We start from the raw sequence: 12,137 nt of genomic DNA, 5'->3' as shown, positions 1-12,137 counted from the left end.
ATTCTCATCTAGGAAAAACTGCACAAATGAACACAGTAGTGAAAACAAAATTACATTAAAACATAATTTAGAAAAACATACGTATCTCTTTTAAATAAGTATAAAATATAATTGTTGGTAACAAAACCCAACAAGAATGAAATACAGACATTTATGCCTTATTATGTTTGCATGCATCATTAAGGCAACAAAAAACAGTGTTTTAAACTTTTAGTAGACATTCTTATATAATAAGAAAAAAAACCTCCCTTTATTTTCACCTCCAAATTTTCTTCTATATTCAGTAAAAAATTTTTTACTTTTCAAAAGTATATGACAGCTGTTAGTACAAATCTCTCACTCCTTTAACATGTTCTTTTCATTCTATGATACAGTTTATGTATTACGATGCATTTTAAAATGGAACGATTTAATGTCAAAACCTGGTTGCTTCAATGTAACGAGAGAAGACTTAAAGCTAGCACTGTACCATATCGAATTGCTGCATACATACTGTATTGCCCCGTGCTAGTCTGATAAATGCTAGTCGGTACTGCCATGGTAGCGATGTTAGGTGGCGTTCCTTCTTCCTCTGATTTCTCTTCTTCAATCTTGGGAACACCATGCACATCAGAGGAAAGTTCATTCAGTATTTTTCTAAAATATAATTTAACAATACAAATAATTAAGATATATGAATGAGATTTAAAATAAAAAATATATAGTGGAAGAATTGGTTTGATGTATAATTATTCCCCTTTTTGAAAAAAGTATTATTATCGTAGGATACTTAATTAACTTACCGATAAGAGGGTCTTCGTGAAAGGATTTCTCTACGTTTATGAGAATCAATTACACCTTCTGATTCTGCAGACTCATCTGTCTCTGCGATTGTTGCTACCTATAACATAAAAGTTTCTGAAATGCATCATAAAATACATGTTCTCCCTTTAAAAAGTAGTAATACCTAGAAAAATTCATTTTTTTAAAATGATTCTTCATTTAAAAAAAGGGCAGTTAGGGTCTGTGTGGGCAGCACTAAGCGAGGCACCGGGGAAGCGCCCAGCAGCAGAAACCACTGACCCCGCACTTGCGGAGTTCACACCTGGCTGGGAAAGGAAGCCCAGACACAAACATTCAGTTGTAGAACAAGTGTATATGGGAAGGAATGGTGCAGATAATAACTATTACAGGAATGCAAATAAAAGGTGGTTGGAACGTCAAGTGAGGCTTCACAGGAAAGGCCTAAACATAAGATCCCTAAGACCTAAGATTCCAACCCTGAAAGTACCATCAAAAATCCAGCAGGGAGTGAGTGAGCGATTGACAGAAGCAGAAAAAAGCATCTCGATATCACTGCCCTCTTCCCAACATCACAGCTGACTTGAGCTGAGTCTTCAAATTTGACTTTAGATAGATCCAAAGAAGAAAGAATATTTAAGCAGGTAAACAAGCAAATAAACAAGCCTGGTTGAAGGTAGGATTTATATTACAACCAGCAGGTTAGGGCTTAATAATGGTAGGTCTTGAAGATCAAAATAATTTCTCCTCAAAAGAAGAATCAGAGTTTTAAGCATGATTTCATTTTTTTCAAGACAAATAATAATACAATAACATGATTATTAATCAAAGTCAGAAAATTAAAATGATGAATGTCTATAACATGACTTCTCTCATTATATTCAGCCATTTATCATTTCAGGACTTAAGAGAGTTAGTTCTAGCTTTACAAAACTCACTTTACTTAATATTACAATTACATGGGAATTTTATTTTGGCAAAATGAAAAGAGCCGATTAAACTATCAACAATGAAAATAGAAGATAAACTTCCCAAGGCACCTGGGTTTGCATGCATGTGCACCTGCATATGTCCGTGCGACTCTGGTCATGGCACCCCACACCTACGCACACTTGCCAATGAACAGAACTTATTAGAAAAAGTGTTGCAATCAGACAATCATATATCGTCACCCGAGATTTATCCCTTTACCCTGGGCTTTCACACATCTCTCACATAATCGTTAACAACCTCCTTATGTGAGGTGGGCTATTTATTTACCCATTTCAGAAAGGCAAAAACTGAAATTCATGCAGAGATTAAGTGACTTGCCCATCATTCAACAGGTAGGAATTTCAAGACAAGATCCACCAGCACCTGTCTTTACAACGATAATTAAATTCTCCATTTCACAGAATCCAATAAAACCTACTGAATATAAGACAATACTTTCTTCCAGTACCAGCCAGGTTAAAACTGAGAAATATCTGCACCCCAAATAAAGTCATAATATAAAAAAGAGAGTGGGAAGACTTTATTGTCTTATAATTAGGGTCAGAAAGAGTCAAAACATCTTGGAATCAAGGGTTATCACAGAGAATAAAAAGACAATACCGAGAATTATTCCTACACTTTTATACAACACAGGAAAAGACACCTGGTGCTGAAAAGACAACCAAGCTTTTAATGTACGTAGATTTATTACTTCAAATACGTTGCAACCCTTACCCTTATTCTGCAATAAACTGTGTTCAAATATGCAGGAAAAGGACAAGACTAATTAAGTATATGCACTTATGCTTTCCTCAAAGATCTTTTTGTCATCAATTACGTTCAAATAATTTCAACATTTAAAGGATAATAAAGAAGAGAAATAAATTCAGTAAATAAGAAAAGTATGTTTTTAAAAATGCATACTTAATTTACATCTATTGATGCAAAAAAGAAATGTTTTAGTTTCAAGAAATGGTAAGGACTTATAACCAACCTTCATAATAATAATTAATAAAACACATCTCTGGATCACAACTATAATAATCAAATCTACAAAACCAAGGTTTAATCTCAGAGGGTTACATAATGGATAAACATAAGGCGAAGAAGACAAAAATATTATTGTTTTCTGTAGATTACACATACTGAATTAAAAATAAACTTAAATTTCTACTTCCCTACTAATGTGAGTATTCATGAAAACAGCTTCAGTACTATAATCTTTATATTACTGTGTTTATTAGATGTCTCCAAAGAATCCTCAAAATACTTTTACGCACCATTGGAGAGCTTTGCTAAATAAATCCGAGTTTGAGCACAGAAAAATTTGAAGAATTACTCATCTGACAATTACTCATCTTGCAAATCAAGTGCTGACAACAAAACAGCAACTCCTAAGTCAAATCTATGTATCCAGCAGAGCACAATGCACTTTACACGTAAAAAGAAATTCCTCCAAATATCTAATAAAATGACTCGAGCATAAAAGCAAAAGAACACAAGGAAAAGAAGATAAGTGAATTAATTTAAAAAAGAAAAAAAGAAGAAGCTCTAGAAAGTCAAAGACAAATCATCCGGGAAGGAAGCTAACCTGAACAGTTTGTATTTGTGGTGACTGAATAACCGATGGCTGTGGTGTCTGAATTACTCCCTGGACATGTACAGTTTGGCCTGAAGGTAACTGTACTAGAGTTACATCTGGGGAGCCTCTTCCGGTGCCTGATCCAGCTACAGAAACCTGCAAAAATGATCATCGTTGAGGATTAAGGCTGGACCTTTTTATTTGTTCTTTTTTCTTTTTCTTTTTTTTTTAAAGAGTACCATTCACTATAATGACTGGCCTATTTTTCCTGCTTCTAAGAAATGACAAGCAAGCTGGGGTACTTACCAATTAGGAGGTGGTCACTGGAACAGTCATTCTCTGATGTGATAGTAAAGAACCCATGCTCCTCACTTTCAGTTCCCATGCTTCGGTGGCTAAGAATATTCCAAGCACAAAGTTCTAAAGCAGTTAAACTACCTCACTACGACCTCATGACTACTAACAGTGAAGCCTTATTTAGGTCAGAGTATAAACTACCCTCTCTAACTTTATGAGAAATTGAGACAGAAGTTAAATATGGTGAATTATTTTTCAATAAATGAAACGTTTGACATATGATGTTCTAGTAGTATTCCAGATGCAAACTAATGTCTGATCTACACTGATGAAAATCGCAGTTATTTTTATGCCCCCATAATCACCAAAAAAGCACAGGCCAAAGAAATTCCAGGACTTCTCATGCTCTTAGTGTCTCTGACTCAGAGAAGGCTCATGTCTTGGAGCTTGTGTGGCCCTCTCACACTTTTACTCTCCCCTAGCTTGAGCATCCAGAGGCCCAGAACCATCACTTAGCTTTCACAGAGAGAAGAGAATACAGCCATCTCCTAGCCACTTTGAGTGCTTTCATCGGACATCCCTTTTGACAAAACACAATAATACTTCCAAGGCCTCTGGACTCAAAACCTGCAAAGTTTTCTAATTAGTAAACTGCTCATGTGATCTTAGAAACTTTGACTTATTTTACTAAGTTTTATTATTCATTACGACTTACTAAAAAAAGTCAGAGACTTTGGAAATAAAATAAGCTACCAGTTTCTATTATGAGTGGTAGTAGAACCACACAAATTTTGCAGAAAGCTTCTGTGGGACCTTACTTTAAGGAATACCAATGATTTCTAATCTACTTATACTACTTGAAGAGAATTATTAAAAACTGGGTTTTATAACAAATTTACATCATTCCTTAGAAGGTAAACTTTCATCCATGTAAGAGAACCTACGTGGTGAGCATTGTACTAGGTGCTCAAGGGCAGAAAGCAGAATTGCTAAAACACCTAAGAAACAATAGCACATGAACAGTCTAGGCCATGAAAGTCATGGGAGTACAGAATAGAAAGATCAGTATGGGCCTGAACAATAAGTGAAGGCTTTGTGTAGAAGCCATAGCTTGAGCTGGGCCTTGATATGAGCCTGGATAACAGAGGGGCAGGAAGGTGAGAAACTAGGGCCAAGACAACCAACATGTATCCCAAGGGAAAAATTCATCCCACCTGCCCTGGAGTATTATTATCTACCTTAGATTTTAGGGGAAAGAAAAAGGTTATCCCATAATGGAACCAGTAAACTCAACAACTAGAAGGGTGTAAAAAAAAAAAAAAAAAAAAATTGGGAAGATTTATTTCACAAATGTTCCCAGAACAAAAGGCAATTCTGTGTGTATTATAAAAAGGTATCCACCTCTGTGTGAACCAATTACCGAAGGTACTCCTTCTGCCTCACAACTCATTGTCAAACTTTTTAGTCTCAGGACAACTTTACACTCTTACAAATTAATGATGACCTGAAAGAGCTTTTGTTTATGTGCTTTATATCCAGTAGGGTACTATAAATGTTTAACAACCAGCTCTTGGGAAAGGAGATCCCTGATCCTTGGTCCGTAACTTTTGTTGATTCCTGTAATGTAAATACTCCTACGATGGCAGATTTCAAGCGACCAGTGGGTGACACTGAACACAAAATTGGAAAAAGATGTGCACAATCGGCTTTTGCAAGCCGGCACCAGCACCACACCGGCATGTGTATTGATATTTACCACCTTAGACATTAAAACTAAGAAAATTAAAAACTACTTAGTAACTCATTTAAAAATAACAATAACTGTATTACATACTAACAAATAACATTTTATGAAGATTATATTTTCCAAAACAAAAAAATTAGGGACAAGTGTGTCAATGTTTTACATTTTTACAAATTCTTTTAATGTCTAGTTTAAATAAAAATATCTCTCATACCTACTTCTGCACTTAATCTGTTGCAATATCTTATTTTAGTTGTTATGTAAAGAAAATCTGAAACTCACAGATATATGATTGGGAGAGTAGTATTTTAATAGCTTTTAAAGAAAAGGTAGATATTCTTTGATGCTACAAAACTCAACAAGTGGTCGTTTCTTTAAAGATTAGTTACAATGTGGAATCTAAAACCATATCCATTTACATTAAAATCCATTGCTCGGTCTTGTACTTTGGATGGATCTTTACCCATGCATGATTTGGTAATATTGTGCAGTAGTTATTTGGAAAATACTGGCTCCTGAGTAAAACAGATCTCCCAAATACTAACACATTTCATGATACACTACCCTATTTCCCCAAAAATAAGACCTAGCCGGACAATCAGCTCTATTGCGCCTTTTGGAGCAAAAATTAATATAAGACCCGGTATTATATTATATTATATTATATTATATTATATTATATAATATAAGACCCGGTCTATAAGTAAAAAAAAAAAAAATTTACTATAAGTAAAATAAGACCGGGTCTTATATTAATTTTTGCTCCAAAAGACACATTAGAGCTAATTGTCCGGCTAGGTCTTATTTTCAGGGAAACACAGTATCAGAAAAGCACATTCATTAAAATCAACATCAATCATATCAGAAAACTGTAAATATTGGGAAGCTATCAAGCTCAAAATGGCAGATGCAGGTTTTCTAAAATTCAAAACTTCTGCTTAAAAGCTGGAATTTTATCATTGGCAATAAATATTGTCAATTGTTTTCCTTGAAGTGACAAGCTCAGTTCATTTGCTTTTGAGAAAATGTTTCCCAAATACTCATTTGAATAGCTATAGTTTGGTTATCAGCCATTCTTTTGACAAAAATGATGTCCTGTGGAAAAAAAACCAGCTAGTTGATTTTGCCACTCAAACAATAACTCAAGTGTTGTTTTATTCAAGATCACCATTGGTCTTCAGTATACAGCAGAAATGCTTTCAGTAAATGTCCCAGTTTCATGACACAGCATATTAAAACACATACTGCAGGGTCAAGATTTAACACAATTGGTAGTATTTACTGTTTCATCGGGGATATTCTTAAGCGAAACTGATTTTTCCCTCTGCCAAGTGAATGGCAGTAAAGAAAACAATGACAACTATACATTTTGGTGCCTCTGACTTGATTCTTGCTAAGGCACTAACAGTTTGACCCCCACTCCCACTGTTTTTGTATCATCAGTGCAAATGACAACAGAGGAAAAGGAAAATAGTTCTTAGCATTATTGTGAAAATAGTTTTGTCCTCCCAAACCTCTTGAAAGAATCCTTAGTCTCCCCCAGGGTTCTGTGCACCACACCTTGAAAACGGCTGCTATCCTAATGTCGCCCCCTAGGCTCTGGCAGAGTGCTGAGGCCGATTGTGATTTCCCCGCCACAGCCAAAACCACCACACCCAGTAACCTTGATGGACAGTTCACATGTCAGAAACTGAGAAAAATACTATGTAAATCCTACCCAAGAGTACAAGTAGTCTCACAGACTAGACTTGTGAATGGAGAGGGTGGAGCCCACGTTCACTTTCTGGGGGGAAATGCCCCAGCTTCAAAGTTAGACATTTTGAAGAACTCAAGAACAACTCAAAAAGAGTCATGGGGTTTTGACAAGTATAAATCATGCTTTAATTATCTTTCAAGCCTAATTTTCAGGATTTTAATTTATTCAATAATAGCTCTATCAAAATGGCTTAGTGTCAAGAATACCTGCTGTGGAAAAGGAGCTGTAACCACTAATACGAAACTGTACTCCTAGAATTCTGGAGATGAGCAATATGAATTCTATAACTACAGTGAAACTTCTCTGCGTCCAAACTCTGGGCAGTGCAAAAGCTCAGGAGACAATTCTTTTGTTAAACTGCTGAAATAAAGGCTGAGAACCAGCACAAGTGACATACTGTGGAGTTATAACCCAGAGATGTATTCTTAAAAACAAAAACCCAAAAAAACCTTAGATCTAGCGAACCTGTCAGACAATCTGTATTCTCACTGATTTTACCAAAACTGACGAGTGACCGGCATTAAGCCTATAATTGTATTGGTAAACAGGCTCAATGTCACCATTATTCATAAACAAAAAGTTCACACAACTCCCTACCTTTAACATCTTAACATTGTATTATTATTATACTGATCACATGGGCCACAATGAAATAAATGGCAACCTTGAAGGTGGTACACAGATGGCACAGAAGGAACAAAGGCAGTGACTCAAGAACATGCTTGGTGGCCCCAAAGCCAAAAATGAGTAAATAAAGCGGCATCTTTTTGGTTTGCGTAGGTGGTGGACTCAGTTTTAGTTGGTTAGGTGGAAAGCAATGGTAAGGCAACCAGTGGAAATGTTTAATAGGCAAGGAGAATTGTGGGACTGATGCTTGGATTAGAGTTCAGACTGGAAATAAAGATCTGAGAAATGCTGACAAAGAGCAATCTATAAAAAGTGCTATAGTTGCTTTACTCATAATGTACAAATAGAATTCTAAAGCAGCTCTGGAAAGGGAATTAAGACTTTCCTAAAAGATACTGTTACAGAGATATAAACTTTTGTTCACTTGAACAAAATTATGCATAGTACAGGTAGAAATAGAGAAATCTTTCTTATAAACATCAAATATTTATTCCAAGACTTTTTATCATTGAAAATCTGACAGAAACAAGTTATACTTAGGAACGAACTGATTCTTTTATTCTCTCAACAAATATTTATTGAGAGCTTGCCATGTGGATCAGTCCAGACAGGGGGTATATAGCAGTGAACAAGAAAAGTCTGCTATCCTAGGTCAGAAAACAGAAAACAGATGACGAGACAAATACATAATTTTGGGTGGGGCTAAATTCTTAAAAGAAAAATAACTCAGGGTAAATGCTCAGAGAGTGACAAGGGAACATGGAAGGAGGCTATTTAGGACATACTTGACGCAGCAGTGTCTCAGGCGGGAACACTGATGCACAAAGTCTAAGGGAAGGAAGGGGAAAAGCCATAGGAAGATATATGAGTATGTACATCACATTCCAACAATCAAGGAGGCACCTGCTCAAAAATGTTAGAGACACTTAAGACAGTAAAACAAACACATAAAATGGATATACTTTATAGTTCACAATTTTATACCACTTTTTATGAGGCTTTAAAAGTATGCAGAATGAACTCATAATTTACCTTTTTTTCCCAGCTCCCCTGAAGAATAATCAATCCTCTTCTATAGGATGCCTGAAACATAGATTACGCTGATGCCACCACATCCACCAAAAACCCCATGATAGACAGTAGTTAATCTGAAGGTAAATTAAGATGATACAACTGACAGCCTTACTTGGCTATGCAATTTTCAAAAAAATCCTAATGACACTTATTACTGGGAAAACCTCACAATTTGTAACACAGCATCTGATTAGCACCTAGACTAGTTCCAATCCGTAACTAGGCTCCCTTATGATGGGGTTTATGATGTCACAGTACAGATGAGAATGTCAGAGCTACGGGACTGCATTCAAGGCAGTTAATAAGAAGATTTTAAAAATGTGAATTCACAATATAACAGATTTTGCTATCAACTCTGCTGCCTGAGAAAGCAAATCTATGTACTATTAATTATTTAAATTTTAAGGACTACAATGAAAAACTAACACTCTAAGCAAGAAGTTAGAAAACGAACTTGATTTCTGTGTATTAAGGAAGGATTCTCAAGAGTCCATTTCTTCTATGGAAAAAAGTGTTTAAAGAATATTTCAAATATTTTAAGGTTGAAAACAGGAAAATAATATTATAAATGTAAGCACTTGAATAAAGATGCAAAATATTTTATTTTTAAAGTCCTATTTAATTGTGCTGAATGAAGAGAAACACAAAATGAAAAATGTAGAGTTGGTTTCATTTTAGTGTCTTTTCCACTGAGTTGTTGTTTTTTTCCAAAACACTGTGGCTAACAAATTGTAAAATCAATGGAGTTAAATTTTACTTAATTTTACCTTGAGAATATCAACTGAAAACTGTTTATTGATAACAGAGTTAACCACATATGACTGATGTTTTTATATTTACTTTGTTAAAATTCTGAATAGAACTACGTGGGGGTATTGCTGCCCTAATTCCTTTTTGTGTGTGTACAACATAAATAAATATGATTGGAAATCTATAATCTAAATAAAACAAAAAATGGGGACGTGGATCACTGTTTCTGGCATTTTAAATATAAACAGCTGAAAACTATGGGTCTTTTAAAAAATTCCCCCTTGAAAAGCAAAGCTTGAAAGCAAAGCACATGTCAGAATCAAGACATTCATAATCATAGGGTCTATTTTGATAATACTTCCAATAGACAGTATTGATCTTTTGAGGTCAAATTAAAATTAGGGGTTTTTATGCTTTGAAAGACAATGCTCAAAAATTTTTTTCCTTAGCTACTCTTATAGCATCTTCTATTTATAGTATTTATAGTATCTATTTCCTATTTATAGTAGTTGGAGCATCATTTTACATTGTAAGCAAATAAGATGCGTTTCATTTATCGTACTGTATTTAAAAAGTACTATGAAGCGGTGGCCGGATGGCTCAGTTGGTTGGAGTGCCAGCTCTGAACAACAGGGTTGCCGGTTGGATACCCACGTGGGCCTGTGAGCTGCGCCCTCCACAACTAGATTGAAGACAACAAGCTGCCACTGAGCTGCCGGAGGGGCAGCCAGATGACTCAGTTGGTTAGGGTGCAAGGCTCAACAACAAGGTTGCCGGTTCAATTCCCACATGGGATGGTGGGCTGCGATCCCTGCAACTAAAGATTGAAAATGGCGACTGGACTTGGAGCTGAGCTGCGCCCTCCACAACTAGATTGAAGGACAACGACTTGGAGCTGATGAGCCCTGGAGAAACACACTGTTCCCCAAGGTTCCCCAATTAAAAAAAAAAGAGCTAGAGAAGCTAAAATTAAAAAAAAATAACAAGTACTATGAAAACGAACATGATCTTTATAGAAGTCAAAATTCTTTTAGCTCTAGAATGTTCAAAAATAAATCTTATGTTTGGTTTCAGTACGACTGAAACTAAAACTGATCATAATTCACTAGCCAAATGTATTTCAAAGTAATAACACATATTAAAGTAAGTTGCAATGAGATCCCAAGCCTAACAGGGCATTTACCCAACAGATATATTGTAAGAGCAAACAGTGGATATTAAAATCTACTTTTAACAATAATACAGATCATTTCTAATAATGAATGGGAAATGTTCGTGCCACAAGCCAGAAACTACAGAATAAATGCCTAAAACTACTTATTACCCAAAGTTCATGTTAATCTTTATTTCTGACAGAAATCAACACTTTTAGGAACATCTATGAAGCAAACTGCAACTCACTTGAATTATTCAGTCTTATTTCTTCTACCAATTACTTGATATAAATCCTAAAAAGTACTGACTTGGCAAAAGCAAATTTAAAAAATACTACTAATAAAATATAGTATGTACATAAAAAGGAATATTATTCAGCCTTACAAAAGAAAGAAGTCCAATCACATGCTATAATATGGCTAAATCTTGAGGATGTTATGCTAAGTGAAATAAGCCAGTCCCAAAAAGACAAATATTGGTAATTCCACTTACATGAAATCTAAAAGTAGTCAAATTCATAGAAATAGAAGTAGAATGGTGTTCCCAGGGGCTGAGGGGAGGGGTAAATAAAGAATTGTTGTTTAATGAGTCTAGAGTTTTAGATTTGTAAGATGAACAAATTCTGGAGAGCTGTTTCATAACAATGTGAATATACTTAACACTATTGAACTATACATTTAAACTTGTCAAGATTGTAGATTTTATTCACTGTTTACCACACATAAAAAAATTTGGTAGGGATGATAATTAATTTGCTTCTCACCAGAAAAAAAATTGATTTTACCAAAGTCAGTGGGACTGATTTCCTCATCATCTCAGAGATATATTAGGTTGGTACAAAAGTAATTGCAGCTTAAAGTTAAAAATTGCAAAAACCGCAATTATTTTTGCACCAACATAATAATTCTAAAGCTCTGGGTGTTCTTGTATGCTTGACCCCAGAATTAAAGTTCAACACACAGAATGGCTATTGGTGCCAGGAATTATAAGGAAACAATAATACATCCAAATGGATAAAATTTAAATTATAAATTCTCATCACAAACCCAAGATCAGAGCTGAGTTGGGATCTAAATATGATACTATCTCATCTGCTATTAAATAATGGAGTAACAATATACAGTATTTATACAGAGGGTGCCAAAAAAATGTATATACATTTTAAGAAAGGAAAACTACATTAACATGGTAATACTCAATATATATTGATAACAAAAAGACGAATACAAGTCACGTTTGACTTCTGCAATTACAAGAGGTGCTCAAAGTCATCCAGACACTTCTGATTACGATGAACTACTGCTTGAGCAGCGCTGACCAAAATGTCGCCTTGTATACATTTTTTTGGCACCCCTGGTATAATAGTTACTGCATAGTACTGGGTATATACAGTATACATG

General features: G+C 35.1%; 1 protein-coding gene across 20 annotated transcripts in view; it reads right to left on the bottom strand.

The window, feature by feature from the left end:
- The window catches only part of CREM (cAMP responsive element modulator), a 69,126-nt gene that overhangs the window by 31,795 nt on the left and 25,194 nt on the right, over positions 1-12,137 (bottom strand). For 11 of the 20 annotated variants that reach the window (XM_033106023.1, XM_033106028.1, XM_033106022.1 and 8 more), the window contains 3 exons: positions 3,344-3,490; positions 783-880; positions 494-636 (listed from right to left, as the gene is read on the bottom strand). The exons of 1 other annotated variant lie outside the window; for it this stretch is intronic. In XM_033106023.1, coding sequence (XP_032961914.1) covers positions 494-636; positions 783-880; positions 3,344-3,490 — 388 coding nt within the window. Of the gene's footprint in view, positions 1-493; positions 637-782; positions 881-3,343; positions 3,491-8,790; positions 8,874-12,137 lie in introns of those variants that run through there. 8 more of the 20 variants (XM_033106032.1, XM_033106037.1, XM_033106040.1 and 5 more) reach the window with 2 other exon arrangements.

This window comes from Rhinolophus ferrumequinum, chromosome 5 (genome assembly GCF_004115265.2).
Source record: "Rhinolophus ferrumequinum isolate MPI-CBG mRhiFer1 chromosome 5, mRhiFer1_v1.p, whole genome shotgun sequence".
In the NCBI taxonomy this organism is placed as follows: Eukaryota; Metazoa; Chordata; class Mammalia; order Chiroptera; family Rhinolophidae; genus Rhinolophus; species Rhinolophus ferrumequinum.
The sequence above is the reverse complement of the archived record's forward strand: the minus strand, read 5'-3'. Positions and strand labels throughout refer to the sequence as shown.